Here is a 17,895-nt window from a genome sequence, read left to right as displayed (position 1 = left end):
TCTTTAGGTCAAACAGAGAACGTGAACATGCCAGTTTACATTCTGGTAAATTGTTACAGGACTTTAAATAAAGAGAATTTATCACATTTTTCTGCAGATTGACTGATGAAAAACAATTGTGTTGCTTTTCCAAACAGTCATTAATCAAACTGTGATTCGAGTGTGATAAACTGCTTCATCATAACAACTAAATTACATTTTATCTTCCATTAAAAGGAGGCTTTAGGTTAAATAACTGACATAATGAGCGGTGAGTGGTTTAATATAACAGCTGCAGCTAATCCGGGATGATCCCTGTAGATTAAAGACAAACTGTAACAACAGATTTAACACTGATGAGCTTTTAGGTTGCGTAATCTCTCTTTTAATCGATCAGGATTTAAGAAACGTGATCCTACATGATCAATAATCACAAGAAAGATGAATTCAAACATTAAAGATTATACAAAGTAAAAGTAGAAGTTTAGTTAAATTTTGTTTTAAAAACTCAAACTTTTATGAAATGAATTCTTTGTTTTTCTTTGTTTGTTTGTATTTTTTCTTTATTCTTTTATATTTACATCCTATCTTTGTTCGGGAGTGTCGATCAAAATGTATTTATAGCTCATTTTTTGCTCCAAACCTCAAAAAAAGGTTGAAATTTAGTTAAAAAATTCAGGTTGAACTGAATAAATTATTTACATTAAGTCAATATAAAATATTTTGTGAGATTAATTACTTTTTTTTATTTGAACCAAAGTTTTACTGTTCAGTGCACCTTGTCTGTACAGTATTAGTATCTGTAGTATTTCTACAGTAAAAACTGTATTTATTTAACTGTACCACATTACAGTGAATATTCTTAATATTATTCATTTATTTTCTCTTGTATTCATTCGAGGTAATCCAAAAGTAACCTAAAGTAACTTTAATGTTGTGATACTTGGATGAAGTAACTGATTACATCTTTTAAAGTAACTCTGGCCCCTCTCGTGGAGACGCCCCTGGATGTGCTCAGGTTTTATGATCCGTGTTGGTATCAAAGGCAGCGACCTTTGAAGTGTCTCAGTATCCGTTAATGAGCTGTTAGCACCGCGGCCTCTCTCCCCTCTTCCTCCTCCTCCTCCTCCTTCTCCTCCTCCTCCGCGCTGCGCACAGACGGCGCGTCTGGAGGCGCAGATAGCGGCGCATGGACGGATCCATTGACCGGGCCGATCACCTCTCATTATCTTATCAATAGAGCCGCTTCGTGATTGACCCGATTAATCCTTTAAACCCGCTCTGTGTCTGAGCCCCGCGAACCATTTACACACAGAACAGCGCCTCCCTGTCCTCCCCTGTCCTCCCCGGAGACAGTCTCGGGTCAGTCCGGCACCGAGGAGGAGGAGGAGGAGGAGGAGGAGGGAGGAAGGTTATGAGCCACTTCACAGGTGGGATCATCCTCTTCAGGTCGTTATCAGTCACTTTAACTTGATCCCAAAATCCCCATTTTAGCATTGAAAGCGACACAATGAGATCAGATGAGTGAGTTTCCATTATGAGTGAGAGTACATTTACTCTAAGTACTGTACTTAAGTACTCTGTTTAGGTACTTTACTCACGTTTTATTCTACCTTTACTTTGAGTCCAGGTTCATTTTGGGGCATTTTGTTGACTGATTTTGTCTTTTTTTAGTGTTTTTCACATATATTTTATATGTAGTGTAAATATAATTTCATGTATTTTGAATCTGAATCCACCCTGAGACTGAAATATAGGGGAAACAAGCAAATCTTCACATTTCTGCTTTTAAAAAAAGATATAAATCAACTCAACCATTAATCTAAATATTGTTACAGCTATAAAAAGAGTCTCAAGTCAATATTCAACACTTTACTTTACATTCTACTTTTCAAGTCCAGGTTCATTTTGGTGCAATTTAAACACTGATTGTCTTTTTCTTGTGTGTTTTTAAACGTTTTTATTCACCTTACAGTATATATATATATATATATATATATATATATATATATATATATATACACACAAATACGTGTCTCTGCATTAATATGTATTTACTGTTCATACAGGCTCATGTATTTTCAATTTAAATCCATCCTGCATCCCTTTAATTCTGTGACTGAGGCTGAAATATTCACAGTTAAAAGCAGAATTTATTGCAAATCTGTCTCATTTTATACGACCAACAGTTGTTTTCTTATAAACTTACTGTCCTAACTATCAGATTGTTTATTTATATGAATATTGTATAAAAATTGAAGCTTTCGAATAACCTGAATCATTGATTTGATCAACTGATACTTCCACAAAAAAAATCCCCACCAGGCCTCTAAAGGAGACCTGCTTTTAATGGATGCTTTACTGTGTATATATTCATATAAACTGAATTCATGAGCTCTGAATGGACACAAAGTGAACAAATGTAGCTATTACAAGTAAAAGTAAAAGACGTTTTCTTATCAGCAGAATTTATTTCAGAAGCAAATATTGTAGTTTTCAAAACAAAGTGTTTCACACGAGGAGAAAACCTACAAAATAAAATCAACTAAAATAGAATAAAAGTCTTTAAACAAGATGAAAGACATGTTAAAAATCAGAAGTATTATCAAGAATATAAACTATTAAAGTAATTATTATCTCCTATATAACATTATATTCAGTATTATGTTCTCAGATACTTTATCAAAGTAAAAGAACCCGTAAAACGATGTAATAAATACTCGATTACAGTAAGAGTACAAAAGTTTTATTGATTTATTTCAGAAGCAAATATTGTAGACCACATTTTAAACATTATAGTTCCCCGTCTGTCTGTCTGTCTGTCTGTCTGTCTGTCTGTCTGTCACATCAAAGAGCTCGAGTGCTGCCTGTCACAGACCGGGACGGGACACGGCGAGGAGGAGCAGGCCGCCGCTGATACCCGTCCAGCCCCCGTTATACAACACAGACAGAGACGGAGGCGATCAGGAGCTCTTTGAACTCTTAACTGTACCAATCACCTGCCGGCTGGAGGGACTCTGTAATCAATAATTACGATACTTTATAGATCAGGATTATCAGATGAGTTAGTTCAACGCAGAACGGATCGATTTAAACAGTTAAATCAAACAATTTAAGCATGAAAGATATTTGAGAAGTAACTCAAGTAATTTGAGGTAAATTAAGTTAATTGTACTAATTTTATTTAGTTAACTGAAGTTAAACTCTCATACAAACTTATTTAAAATGTGTTCACAGAACTTAAATCTTCTTTAAACAAACAAAATAAAATAGTTACAACTGATCACATCAAACTTTTTAAGTAAAACACACTCAACTCAAAACATCCAGGAAAAACTTATTAATCAGGAATGTTTCTGCAAGTTAGTGACACTTAAATTTACGAGTAAAAGCAACTTAATCAATAATATTTTTTAACATAAAAAAATGAGTTTCTGTTACTTAAAGACGATCAGTTTTATTATTTTATTATTTATTGCACAATAAAGCCATAAGATCTGAGGTGACTACAGACCGCATCATTTATTTAATGATATAATATATAACAGATCTGGATATAGATCAATAAACTTGTACACTATTGGATCTTTATGTCCAGTGATTGATTTTCATCAATAAACAAACTTTTTCACCTCAATCAAAAGGAAAAAAACATCTAAAAATCAGGTCGATGGAAAGAAATCTACTGACTCATTGTTGTGTTTCAGGAGTCAATTAAACATTTTAATAACAGTTTGAAGTCCGAAGAGGTAAAATTATTCAGTATTTCACCAAAAAGAAGCAAAAAGTCCAAAAATACAGAAACATTTCTGTGTATCAGAACTTAGTTTTTCCTTCTTTCCTCTCAGATGTATCTGGTGGCCCTTTGGAGGGGCCCGACCCCCAGGTTGGGAACTGGTGGACTTAACTGTATATAAAGTCATTCAATAACTCCAACATTACACTGATGATCAGTAATAATCTGATAATGTTATTGATAATATCAGGAGACGTTTTACTGCACAATGTTTACTTTTTATACTTTCACTAAAATAAGATCAGAGGTGGGAAAAGTTTTTACACAAATATCTGAACTTTCTACTTCTTACAGTTTCAAAAACAGGCTCCTTACTTCAGTTTGAATGCGTTTGAGTGGAATTATTGATTTTTATTTCTATTCAGAGTCACTGCAGACTCTCCCAGTCTCACTCAGACAGACGTGACGTAAAGAAACGAGAGAGACACGTGACCCTGTTTGAAGTTTCCTAACCGGCAGAAAGAGAAAGGTTTTTAACTTGAGTAAAGAATCAGTTCATCTCCTTTTATCTGAGCATTTTTAAGTGTCTGTGAGTGAAGAATGTGTGAAAGCAAAGCAGGTTTATTTACATGAATCCTTTAAAACAAAGTGTTTTACATGAGGAGAAGACAAAGAATTACAATTTGCTGACCAAAAAACAAAATTAAATCAATTAAAATAGATAAAGTAACCTAAAATACAAAGATAATACAGTTATAAGATGTTCTGTATTCAGTAAATGAAAGATTTTTTAAAGATTATTCTGAAAAGTTTGTTGTAATATAGATTTTTTTGGTCATTTAACAACTGAAGTCAACGGTGAGTAAACGTGGAGCTCTGGAGATTTAAGTATATAAAAGTAACTTGTATTTATATGAAACAGAGACATTATTTTTACACTTTCAGGTCACAGATATTCTCTATCAGCGGCTATAAAAGCTCAGGAAGCCTCCGGTTGCTGCGTCACAGCCTCCAGCGCTCAGATTTCTGGTAGAACATTTAAATGTCTCTCCCCTCCGTCCCTCCATCCTCCCTTCTGTCCCCCATTTGATGAGGGGAGTCGCAGCGCCTGCTCGTCCACCAGGACCAGTCCCGCTGGCCCCATCAAAGCCCCGGGAGCCTTTGATGAGGTTGATAGGGATCAATGGGACAGGGGAAGAGGCCTTAACTGACTGTGTTACAGACGGGGCGGGCAACTGGTGGAGACTGCCGCTCAATGGAGATCAATGATTATTGGGCGTCATCACTGCCTTCATCTGCATTCAGCATCAGAAACAGACTCAGTTTAGGTTGGTTTTTAGCTGCCTGGTGCTAAACTGCACCTCAGTTAAAGGATACGACTGTAAATGTTTCAGTTTCAGGGATAATTACACAAAAAGTTAAAGAGGAAAAGTGCTTTTTTTTTTTTTTTAAGTCCAAATTAAAGGTGGAAAAGTTGTGTTCTCCTCTTAAGAATTTATATTTTAGGTGATAAATTGTGAGACTTCACAATCAGAGATAAATAGGTAAAGAAATCTAATTAAAAAATACGTATTTATTAGGATTTACGACGTATTAATGCAGCATATTGATCTGTAAATCTGTAACAGGTAGTGAAGTAACTTTATTGGAAAGAAGACACAAATGTAATTTACACAAATACACAACTTGTTCTTTAAATTAATTACGACTCACAGCAAAGCACTAAAGGTGGATTAATATTAATCCGCTGCTTAAAATAGTCCCCAAATAATTCACAATTTTCTCCTGTATGTTTGATAAAACTCCTTTTTATGATGTTTGATTTCTCTGCAGCTTTTCTACAAAATTGCAACATTTTTAGTTTTTTTTTTGCAGTTAAAAAAAAAAAAAAATAAAAATTTGTTTTTTTTTTTTAATAAAAAAAAAAAAAAAAAAAGTTGTTCCAGTGAGAATAAAACTGCTGCTAGTTTGCTGACGTCTGACTCAACGTTGTCCTGATTGGTGAAACTACAGCAATTAGTCCAATTTAATTAAATTAAATTTACGTTAACTGTTAAAAACTACAGCGACTATAAAACTTTATATTAGTGAGCTGATCTTCTGTGGGAGAGAGAGCCACTCACACATTAAAATACAGAATATGTGCAGCTTTAAAGCTTCTGTACGTAGGAGGTTCGATCCGGCTCAGGGTGTCGGACTGGATCTGATAAAGACCGACAGGACAGCCAGACCAAAGGAGACGTTAGCTCTTGTATGCAGAGATCTGAGAAGCACCAGGTCGGGACATGTGTCTCCCTCTGGTCTCCTGTCAGCGCCCGGGGGTGGGGGGGTCGAGGTGTGTTTGTGTCCATAACAGAGCAGCAAACAGGCCCATTAGAGATGAAAGGGTCTGAATGGAGCCAATCAAAGAGGGGCCCCACAGGAGGCCGTTACCCCACAGACAGCAGCAGCCTGGGACTGGGGCCGAGGAGGAGGACCAGGAGCACACGGTCCCAGTTACAGTCTGAGTTATAAGGCTCACATGTATGTTTCTGTCAGATTAAAGCAGCTTATTTACACCCAGACGTCGGCACAAAGGAGGAAAACAGATGTAAACAAACAGCTGAAAACCCCTCGGAGCCAAAAAAAAAAAAAAGGAAAATGCAAATAAACAGAAATCGGCAGTTTAAAAAGGAGAAAAACAACAAATATTGAGTTTTTGTTTTGGCTTGCTCAGATTGAAAAGAAATCTGCAGCTCAAAAGATTAAAATTTACACCAATTTGTCTCCAAGTTAACAGACGTTTGTTTTCACTGTTTTAAGAGGTTTGTTGTGTGAAGAGGAGACGTTGTTGTTGTTGTTGTTGTTTATGCTCTGAGGGGCAAAATGGTTTAGACTGTTCTATTATGTGACTCAGATTTAAAGTATAACTACACACGTGTAATATACAAACACACAGGGAACTATATAAACGGTATTTAACCATTAAGAGTTGTAACATGTACGGTAGCCTCAATGTCTCATACGTTCCTGCACTGGAAAAACTAACTTATAATATTAATAATATAATTATGAAATATTCTGTAAATCATTATAATGAGAACCTTTACTACTCAGTTAAAATATTGATTGTCATTATGAAGACTTCCCCCTCATATCGGCAGAAATGAGCTTCCATACTGAATACTGATAACTTTACTGTCATTTATTGTTTGTTGTAAAACTGCTGCTTGTTTTTGTTTATGTGATTTTTTTTAATGCTGTTTTGTTTTTTTGTTTTTTGAGATCAGAAACTTTCCTTGCTGCTGTCTTGAGCCGGAAAAGAGATGTTGAATCTACTCGTACTGCTGTATTTAACTAACAATACTTTTATACTTAAGTGGAGTCTGAATGCAGAATTTAACATTGTTGTTTTGTTATATATATTTATATGTTTATCTGTTTATTTGACAGGGACAGAGCAAGTTAATGAACAATAATATAGAAATAAAAGATGCAGAAGAACAAGCCAGAGTTAGCAAAATGCTAATGTCCATCCGTATTCCCCAGGCAGGAAACAGAAACAGAAACAGAATTAATGCTAATATTTACAGACGGTGCGGACTACAGGGGGAACTCGGCTCCTCTGAAAACATGATTTGTGAAATGTTGGGGGATACTGACATATCAGATCCTCCAAAAGACATTTTATAATGTCTGTTTTGTTTCTTTCTAGAAAAACATGTGAAAAACACATGTTTTTGAGTTTTTTTTGCAATGAAATTTCTGGAGAAAGTGAAATAATTCATTAAAAACTGAAGGCAACTCGTCCCAGTGGGACAGGAATCGGTTTGCGTTGATCGTTGATTTTAGAGGGACAGAAATATGCTATTATTGGGATTATGTGTAAACTGTTGATGTGTGATTTGTGCACGAGGGAGGCTCGTCACTTTAGAAAGGATACTGGGATTCTTGCCGTCAACACTAAAGCTCAATATCATTAACTTCAGATCAGAAAATATCAGAAAATAAACCCACAGGACAGCAGAAAAAGTGAAAGCTGTAGAGTTCAGACACTGTCAACAGACACAGTAACTGAGTTCTCTCACTTTATGCTTAAATCCTGACAAATAATCTAAATATATAAAACCTGGAGAATGAAACAGAGATCCTGAATGAGACTCTGAGGATCTGCTGATACATTTCCCGTGTGTGTGTGTGTGTGTGTGTGTGTGTGTGCGAGTGTGAACTCAGGGGTGTTTCCTTCACCTCTTCCTAACAGCCTCATTAACCTCTAAATACCGGTTTAACATCAAAGGCCGCGTCGGCGCTCACACCTCAGTCTGCCCTCACATCCAGTTCTCTTTCACACCTGCACACACTTCTTCCTCTACGCCCATTTTCTGCTCTTTAACAACCAAAAAACTACTTTATTTTTCACATTTTACACAGGTGAGCTGCACAGAAGGTAAACAGGATATAATGTACGTGGTGTATTAAAGCAGTACGTGGTGCAGAGAAGAGAAAGAGTTTGATTTTATGTTCCTGAATCACCATCGACACGTGTCTGTTTCTGACACCGTATGTGTGAACCAAAAGCTTCCGAGGGAGAAGGAGACATGAAGTCCTGCAGCGAGGAGACTGTGAGTCTGTGAGAACTGAGCACAGAGGGGATGTAGTTTGTGTAAATGTAAATGTATTTAAGGTTTTATACTCTTACCATCTGTATGAAAACACAGCTCCTGGAAAAACTAGTTTTTGTTTGTTAGAAGGAATTCATTTAAAGACTTTGGATACGTTAATTTAACTCAAAAAAAGTTGTTGAAACTGATCAAAAATGTAATTTTAACCCTTAACCCACTAAGATCACATCCTCAGTTATATTGTCCCAATATTTAGCAATGGATGCTAAAAAAAAGTTTTAAAAAAACTCTGTTTCCTTTGTGTTTTTATATCAGAATCCAATCATTGTGTCTTCCTGTAGAACACAATGTGACGCGTGCTTACGTCAGCACGAACTAACTGATTTCAATCAATAATATCCTGACATTCACCCGTCAACCAATCTTTAACTTTTAGCCACACAGAGCGAAGATTCATTAGTTTGCTAGATAACAGCATGGCATGTTTCTGTGGCGGAACTGAAAACAACTTATTTACCAAACAGACATCGTCTCTGTTTGTACATTCAGTGCTTATAAGTTTAGTGTAAATTAATAATATCCAGAAGTATATATGAAAAGAATGTGTATAGTAAAATGTTTTTAAGTAAAATTACAGTTTATTATATTTTTCTTTTTAATATGTGGTGTTTTGAATGTAAACATATTATCTGTTGACATGTTTGTTTGTTTTGTTTTATTAATGTTTTGTGTGGAATTAATTTTTGTGTGTTCTTAATTAACTAATAAGGATTCTAATAAAATAATAAAATCTGAGTTCAACCACTGAATTTAATCTTTGCTGTATTTTATAAACATTCATATGTTTGTTTTTAATATAAAATCTTAATCTGAACTAAAGCTGTCAGATAAATGTAGAGGAGAAAATACAAACACTGATTGTGGCGCCGCCCTGTGGACAGAAGTGAGTGTTTCATCTTGTTTCATTGTTGTTAACACAACTTAATTTTATTGGAGAAATGTTGTGATATACCTATTTATATTTATTTAAGTTCAATTAACTGATTGGAATCAGTGAAAATTAACTTATTTTACTGAAGTCATCTTAACAAATACTTTAGTTACTTAAATCAAATATTTTTTCATGCTTAAATTCTTTGAGTTAATAAACTTAAAAAGTTTAAGGTGATCAGCTCATATAAAATATATTAAACAGAGTCTGTTTCATAACCAGTTAAAAACTCCCTGTGGTTTATCTTTAACAGTAGTAGTAACTCTCAGTGTAGTAACTTTACAGTGTAGTAACTTACAGTGTAGTAATTTTACAGTGTAGTAACTTTACAGTGCAGTAACTTTACAGTGTAGTAACTTTAGTGTAGTAACTTTACAGTGTAGTAACTTTAGTGTTGTAACTTTACAGTGTAGTAACTTTAGTGTAGTAACTTTACAGTGTAGTAACTTTACAGTGTAGTAACTTTAGTGTAGTAACTTTACAGTGTAGTAACTTTAATGTAGTAACTTTACAGTGTAGTAACTTTACAGTGTAGTAACTTTACAGTGTAGTAACTTTACAGTGTAGTAACTTTACAGTGTAGTTACTTTAGTGTAGTAACTTTACAGTGTAGTAACTTTAGTGTAGTAACTTTACAATGTAGTAACTTACAGTGTAGTAACTTTAGTGTAGTAACTTTACAATGTAGTAACTTACAGTGTAGTAACTTTAGTGTAGTAACTTTACATGAGTAACTTTAGTGTAGTAACTTTACAGTGTAGTAACTTTTACAGTGTAGTAACTTTACAGTGCAGTAACTTACAGTGTAGTAACTTTAGTGTAGAATGTAGTAACTTTACAGTGTAGTAACTTACAGTGTAGTAACTTTACAGTGTAGTAACTTATTAGTAACTTTACAATGTAGTAACTTTAGTGTAGTAACTTAACAGTGTAGTAACTTTAGTGTAGTAATTTTACAGTGTAGTTACTTTAGTGTAGTAACTCAGTGTAGTAACTTTACAGTGCAGTAACTTACAGTGTAGTAACTTTACAATGTAGTAACTTTAGTGTAGTAACTTTACAGTGTAGTAATTAAGTGTAGTAACTTACAGTGTAGTAACTTTAGTGTAGTAACTTTACAGTGTAGTAACTTTAGTGTAGTAACTTTACAGTGTAGTAACTTTAGTGTAAAACTTACAGTGTAGTAACTTTACAGTGCAGTAACTTACAGTGTAGTAACTTTACAGTGTAGTAACTTTACAGTGTAGTAACTTTACAGTGTAGTAACTTTACAGTGTAGTAACTTTACAGTGTAGTAACTTTACAGTGTAGTAACTTTACAGTGCAGTAACTTACAGTGTAGTAACTTTACAATGTAGTAACTTTAGTGTAGTAATTTTACAGTGTAGTAACTTTAGTGTAGTAATTTTACAGTGTAGTAACTTTACAGTGTAACTTACATGTAGTTACTTTACAGTGTAGTAACTTTAATGTAGTAACTTTACAGTGTAGTTACTTTAGTGTAGTAACTTACAGTGTAGTAACTTACAGTGTAGATTACTCTCTCTGTGTGGTCTGACTTTGAGTGAAGGTGCAGATTAAAGCGATGAGGACGTTGCAGAATTAAGGTCAGTAGTACACAGGTGTGTTTGTGGTTTAACACAGTGAAACTTCATCGTGCTGCTGGAGTTGTACACAAATATAAAGTTAAAGAACATGTTTCACTCTGTTTGTTTGAGTGGATCAGACTGTTGTTGTTGTTCTTATCAGGTCTCTGAACTGAAGATTTAATCCCATCACAGTGACGGTTGAACTTCTTTTGAAAATTATACAAGAATCCTCAAATCTGCATCTCAGACTGACAGTAAATTATAATTCCACATTAATTATTATTAACTTATATACTTAAAGATATAAGTTCTACATTAAACAGTTCATAAACACCAGATATATGTTTTATATGTTGTTATATATTAACATCATATTATATTATCTTATAATATATGAGAAGTGTTAGTTAAAGCTAACACTTCTCAATCCTGACTGTTCCTCTGGCGCCGCCATAAGTTTAACATTCATCCTGTTTTTATGGGATTTGCTGACAGTGAGAAAAATGTAAAATATCACCCGTTGTATCCTTTAAGACTTAATTCAAACAACCTTTTATTGTGAAATACAAGCAGTTAACTTCCTCTCACAGGCACTCAAGTTCTAGAGGTATAGCATATAATTATCTTTTTAATTTATCATTTATTAACTACAACTAATACAGTCCAACACAATAAATCCTCATTTCATTAGGGTTGTAATGTTCAGGTTTTTTGGAGTTCAAGAGACAAGTTCTGCAAGTAAATATAAAAATAAAATAACATTAAAATATTTATATTCTTCAGTTAAAAGAGCTGCAATGTTTAAAACAAACATAACATGTAAAATACTGACTAAAATAAACTTTATTATTATTATATTATAGTTTCTGTTGTTTCATACTCTCATTGATTTAAATGAGGTGGACAAAATAACGGAAACACCTGCCAATATTTCAAAATACAATTTAACAGCATCCAAAATTATCATAAAACGACCTAAAATGACTTTAATGGAAATTAATTATTTAACTTTTATTCTTCAGTTCGTCCCATCTGCTAACATGGAGGCTTTATGCTGTACTGCAGTCGGCTACCAGTGGGCGATGAAGAGGGTCTGGCTTCACTTTATGTCGTCCATCTTTATAAACGTCGATAGTTGGACCTAATAGTATAAGACCAGGCCCGTTCAGGCGTTTCTCTCCGACGGAGGAACGAACTCCAGACCAAGATGAGCGAATATCTCCTCCTCTGACGTCGCCCTCAGATATTTACTCTGTGAGACCAAAGAGAGACAAACTCTGCTAATTCTGCACGAATGAAAAGGGACAGAAGAAGAATAATAAAGGTGTTTTATAAGTGTGTACCTGTCTGTTATCGTACAGAGCGTGGCTGCTCAGAGACATGGACTTCTCGTGGCCCGCCCAGCGTCGCAGCTCTCTCTCAAACAGCTGTGGAAAGTAATGGAGTCAGTTATTATTCCACCTTAAACACGAGTATTAAAAGTATTTGGAAATTATTTTACTACAAATCTTCATAGAGGCATTTGTTATGAACTCAAACTTTAAAAAAAAAACATTTAAAATCTATGAACAGTTTATATAATAGAGCCGAGTGTCTTAAACCTGCATTCTCTCTAACAACCAGCAGGGGGCGGCTCCATTACCATTCAGTCTTATGGAGAAATGAGCCGACTTCTCAGTTGATTTATTCCCTCAGTAAACAGTTTCCTGATGAGTTTCTGGTCTCAGTCTCTAGTTTCAGTCTTCTTCCATACAGCATGATGTTCATTTAGTAACTGATGGTCCCATTTAGAGTAAAACAGACCATAAAGCAGGGTATGCTTTAGGGCGGGGCTACCATGTGATTGACAGCTCATTCTCAGATTAAATATGGATCCAGATTCTTTCTCATTATTTATTAATTTAAGATGGATTTATTGTGAATTTTGTGGGTTTTTTAACCCCCTTTTAAAAAAATTATATCATAAATGCCACATCCCAACACTTTAAGTTAGTAAGTTAGGCTTTTATTTTGTATTTTATCTGCTTTATCTTATCTTTTTATCTTCTGTATATTCATTTATTTTGGTCTGTGTTATCTTTTATATGTCAGTTCTGCTTTGAGCTTTATGAGAATGATTGTTTACATTGTCAATAAAAAATAGATTTTCAAAATAAAAGTAATATCCTCCTTCTAAGTGATTTATGAAAAGGTCACCTTGGATCCCGTCCAGCCCAGCAGAGCAAAAGCGAACTGGCTGATTGGAGAGACCACGAGGTCCACTCTCACAGCTCTCCACGGTTTGTGTCCGGCTGGTTTTGTCTGATCCAGATCCAGATCCAGATCCAGTCCGCCGTTATCTGGAGTTTGCGCACCGTTTTCCGTCAGCGTCTCCGGATGTTTGGTTCCTCGTTTCTCCTCCTTGGTCAGTTTAAAGATGGAAAAACACCTCTCGAAGCGGTCCATGTTGGAGGCGGGCCGGGCGGGACCGTCTTTGGACTCCAGGTAAGAGTTTCTGGTGGTTTTCTGGTACAACAGGAAACCCTGCAGGGACAGAAAACTGTGTTATTATAATGCCAGTGCAGTGAGACTGAATCCAGATGATTTCTTACAGCGACTTCATGAAACAACCAACCTGAGATTCCAGCCAGGAGACGAGTTTGGGCATCAGTCCGACCTCTCTGCCCTCCTCTGGGTGCGTTATCAGGAAGTCAACGTCGTGGCCTGTCAGCTTTCCTCTGGACACAAAGTGACGTTTACATCAAACACTTAAATGTTGAAGTTTAAAGGTTTTAAATATGAGATTTAAAGCATTAATATATCAGCTATTCTCTGTGTAAAGACACAGAGTCACATGGTGTCTCTCTCCCTCTGCCTGTGTTGTATCGCAGCCTCTCTGTGGTTTGTTTCTATAGCCGGTCTGCTCCGACTGAAACTGCTGTTTTTATCATCTACGTCGGTGAATTAAGGATTTATTTGCACCAAACCAGAGTTGGTGATTGTTGGAAACACTAACAGAGACGCTTTTAATCAGTTTTATTCTGTTTCTGTCCACTTTGAATGAAGTTACTATGATCTGAAGGTAAAATGAGTGTTTTTGTCTCTGGAGTCTGGTGGAGAGTGATAGTGATCTTATGGCTGTTTGTGGTTAAACTAAAGGTCTATCTCTGTAGGGATCCTTTCCATAATGCTGTCAGACACTTCCTGACAGCATAATAGAACAACAAAGACAGTTTTTGGGGAGTTTTATTTTAATTTCTGTCCCATTTGAAGTGTGTTTATGTTTATCTGCTTGGTAAAATTACTGGTTTTGTCAATGGAGTTTGGTTGTCTGTAGCACAAATTGTGTTTGTCCCCATGTTTAACCTTTATAACCTCCTGGAAGGGTTCATGATACACTGTCTGTTTGCTCTTTTACCTCCTGAATCCTCCGATCAGAGTCATGTGTGCGCCTGGTAACACAGACACAACAGCTTTCTCCACGACCTCACCGATGGCGTCGGCGTCTGACTTACTGACCGGCTGGTTGAGGTCGTCGTAGTGCTCGAGGCCTGAAAGAAGTTACTCAGTCAGAGAGAAACTTTACGATCATAAAAACATTCTGAGAGCAGACACACACCTGCTTGTTGAGCTCGATTGAGCGTCGGTCCTGAATCCTGTAACTGCCGAAGGTTGTGTATCCCGTCTCGGATCCATCGGTCCGCTGTTCTCGCGCCGACTCCAAAAATACCTGTTAAAACCTGAAACGCACATTAATCATAAAACCTTCACCTCATTAGGTTTATGAGCATTTTAATAGTTTGTTTGAGCCAGCTAGTAAAGCAGTATCACACAGTACATCGCCTGATATGTGGCGTTTTTCTCTATTTCTAGATGGCGGCAGCGTTAGATAACTAACTATTTCAGTTCAGACTGCCAAGATGATCTTCGCTGACCTCACCGACACCATCAGATATCTCAGAAATACGGCCTACGAAACAAGTCGTCGCTCATTGCTCAACTAATTGTGCCTCTTCTTTAATGCTGCAGAAATAATGTGAGACGTTCTAACAAAGACGGATTGTTTAATTTAGGTTTTTAAAGGCTTGAAGAGGTAAAATAATACAATAAATACAATAAAACAGCATTAAAATGTCTTGTTTTCATCCATCAGTCTATCTGATGACCCTTCAGATGTTCCTTGAAGGTTGAAGAGCGCCGCGATACATCACGAGCTGACTTACCTTCAACGCTTTGTATCGCTCAGACTGTTTTGTAGATTCAACTTCACTTGAAGCTCCGTTCTCCAGAATATCCTACGAGAACAGAGAATAAATTATTAGATCCTGAGTTTGAAAAAGAAGCTAAAAAAAAAGGTTAGAAACATTTTAAAAAGGACATTTTCTGCTGACTTTGATGACTCTGAGTGAATGCTCTCCCAGACAGGGAAGCCCTCTGAGCTGCGTCATGCTCGCCACCGGTTTGGGGAGCGCCTTCAACACGGCAGCGGCCCGTCGAAACGCCACTCCTCGCCCGTCCTCCTCGCTGAGCTCGGCATTTTCAGCCAGGAGCGACAAAGCATCCTGAGGAAGGAAGATACACCACACACACACGTTTGAGACCACCTGGATGTTTTTTTTTATCTTCCTCTACAACGTCTGTCTGTCTGTCTGGAGGACGTACAGTGAGGACGGTGTTGTGGTTCTCCAGAGTCGTCCTCCTCTGACAGGCGTAGCTCGGTACGGAGAACGCCGCGACCTCCGCTTCGTTACCCTGCTGCTCCTGAAAGACACAGTCAGCAAACACCTGGATAACTGCAACCAAACTCCATTTAAAAAAAGTTACATTTTAGACTTCAGAAAGATTCACTCTTACAACATAAAGTCTTCTTCTCAATCCGGCATCAATATAATCCATGAAGATTAAACATCATAAAGAATATTAGAGAGAGAATATGCACAATATAACTTAATTAATTTATTTAATGTAGCCTTGTTTGTCTCTGCCAACACTTAATGGACTTTAATCCCTGCACAGTTTTACATGCATATATATATATATATATATATATAATTTCTTCCATAATTAATATCATACCTGTACTGTACATTTACAGCCGTATGTTTATAACTTCTAATTCTATCCTGTGCAGTTATATTTATTTCTACACCACGCCACTACATCCTGCTGTGACCTTATGTGTATATAAAAAGCTGTATTATATATTGTACATACAACTCTTATTCTATTTTGATTTAATGTGTATTAATTCTGATCTGCTGTGTTGTATCTGGAGCTGCTGTAGCGAGTGAATTTCTCCAACGTGGGATCAATAAAGTCTTCTATTATCTCATCTATCCTTTATTTATCTGCAGTGGCGTTAGTGTGTGGAGTGAAATGTACCTGCAGTTTATGTCTGTCCAGTATCTCAACAGGACGTCCTGCAGCCATGCTCTCGGTGTACCAGCTGACGTCCAGCAGGTGAGCAGGCGTGTGACCTCCGACCTGTGAGAGCAGCCACGTCCTGACCTCGTCACCGCCGTTGTTCTCGGAAATAACGTGTGTGACGCGCTCGCTGATAAAAGACAGAACAGATTGTTTAAAGTGTTTTTTAATCAAACGTTTGCTGAATCCAACCTGTTAAATATCGTTGTGCTTTAGACTGTTGATTGGCGGCGGTCGAATGGAATAAATACTGTACTTGAGTACAAAATCAAGGTACTTTAATGCAACTTTATACTTTATAACTATTGTACTTCAACAACAATTACTATTTTTAATCCTCTTCCTGTCCAGTGAAAACCTTAAAATGTCCTGATGTGCTGATTATACTTTTAAATCCTTTTAGTTTGAAGTGACACAGACTTAATTTCACAATTGTTATTTGTATTGTGAAAAATAAATAGTAAAAAATACTTAACCAGGAATGTTTTTAACTTAAAAAACTGAGTCTGTGTAACTTGCAATGTGTTTAATCAGTTAAAATAACTTCATCTCATTACAGTGTATTATTTAATATCCAAACTTTGATGATCTGAACACAAGCTGCATTATAACAACGGAAATGATCAGGAAGAAAACACTGAATTGGTCAGAAAATAAGCTTTAATAAGTCTGTTTGATTGTTAAAAAATAAAGAAAATACACAATACAGACAGAGAAATGTATAAAAAGTTCTTTAAAATATCAGGAAAACTCATCTCTGATCGATATTCATCCAAAATCTCTGGTTTTACACAAACTTCCTGCAGTTATTGGGTTCACATTGTTCAGTTTACCAGCTGTTCTCTCCTGTTATCGTTATTTATTAAATATAATATGAAATATTCCTCCACACTTTAATTCCTCTGCTTTGGATCATTAAGAGTTCACGTTACCTGAACACCTCCTCCACCTGGAATCCTTTCTTCCTCCCGAGCTGAGAGAGGAAAGCTCTCCGACTGGCTCCCAACTTTCTTTCCAACAGGAATAAAACAACCTGAGGGAACTGGTTTGGCTCTTTATGTCCTCCGTAGACTGTCCCAGAGCCCCCAGCAGGATGTGAGGACACCTTCCTCCTCTTTAAAGGCACCATGGTTCCCTCTGGCCTCCAATAAGACCTACAGCACCACAACTCCTACAAACATCTGCAGGAGAAACATATTTGATGTGTTAAACATCATCTTCTTCACTGACTTTAATAAAACTGTTTATCATTGCATAATAATCACTGTTAATTCAACTGAACGACGTTGCTGAGTTGATGTTTCTGATGTAGTTCAGTGGGAAATTAAAAAACCGCCTTCAGCTGCAGAACTTGTGTGTGAGAGAGCAACCGGATGCAGCTGCACCGGCTCCACCTGCGCGTTACAAAAATAGTTCCGACTGGAAACAGAAACTCCTAAAACTTCACTGTATGGAGGACAAATACTGCCAATACAAAAAAAAAAGAGAAAAAGATCGATAGATATGAATGCAAACTGTGATAAAAACAGAAATACTTTCAAGATAAAAAGTTTGAATTATCAGAGTTTTACTTACTTATCTCACAATTTTTGTTTT

General features: G+C 36.3%; 1 protein-coding gene across 2 annotated transcripts; it reads right to left on the bottom strand.

The window, feature by feature from the left end:
• Positions 1-11,416: 11,416 nt before the first annotated feature.
• polm (polymerase (DNA directed), mu) lies at positions 11,417-17,683 on the bottom strand. 2 transcript variants are annotated; one of them, XM_051412418.1, is made up of 12 exons: positions 17,565-17,683; positions 17,232-17,480; positions 16,258-16,429; positions 15,538-15,636; positions 15,267-15,437; positions 15,099-15,170; positions 14,495-14,615; positions 14,294-14,426; positions 13,511-13,613; positions 13,093-13,419; positions 12,240-12,323; positions 11,417-12,148 (listed from the first exon to the last, which is right to left on the bottom strand). In XM_051412418.1, exons 2-12 carry the CDS (start codon positions 17,426-17,428, stop codon positions 12,062-12,064), a joined length of 1,566 nt encoding a protein of 521 aa, XP_051268378.1. In that variant the 5' UTR covers positions 17,429-17,480; positions 17,565-17,683; the 3' UTR covers positions 11,417-12,061. The 2 variants fall into 2 exon arrangements, with proteins under 2 accessions (XP_051268378.1, XP_051268379.1); XM_051412419.1 differs by having other exon boundaries at positions 17,582-17,683.
• Positions 17,684-17,895: the final 212 nt, after the last annotated feature.

Source organism: Dicentrarchus labrax, unplaced genomic scaffold, assembly GCF_905237075.1.
Source record: "Dicentrarchus labrax unplaced genomic scaffold, dlabrax2021, whole genome shotgun sequence".
Classification (NCBI taxonomy): Eukaryota; Metazoa; Chordata; class Actinopteri; family Moronidae; genus Dicentrarchus; species Dicentrarchus labrax.
This window is presented reverse-complemented; position numbering and strand designations above follow the sequence as displayed.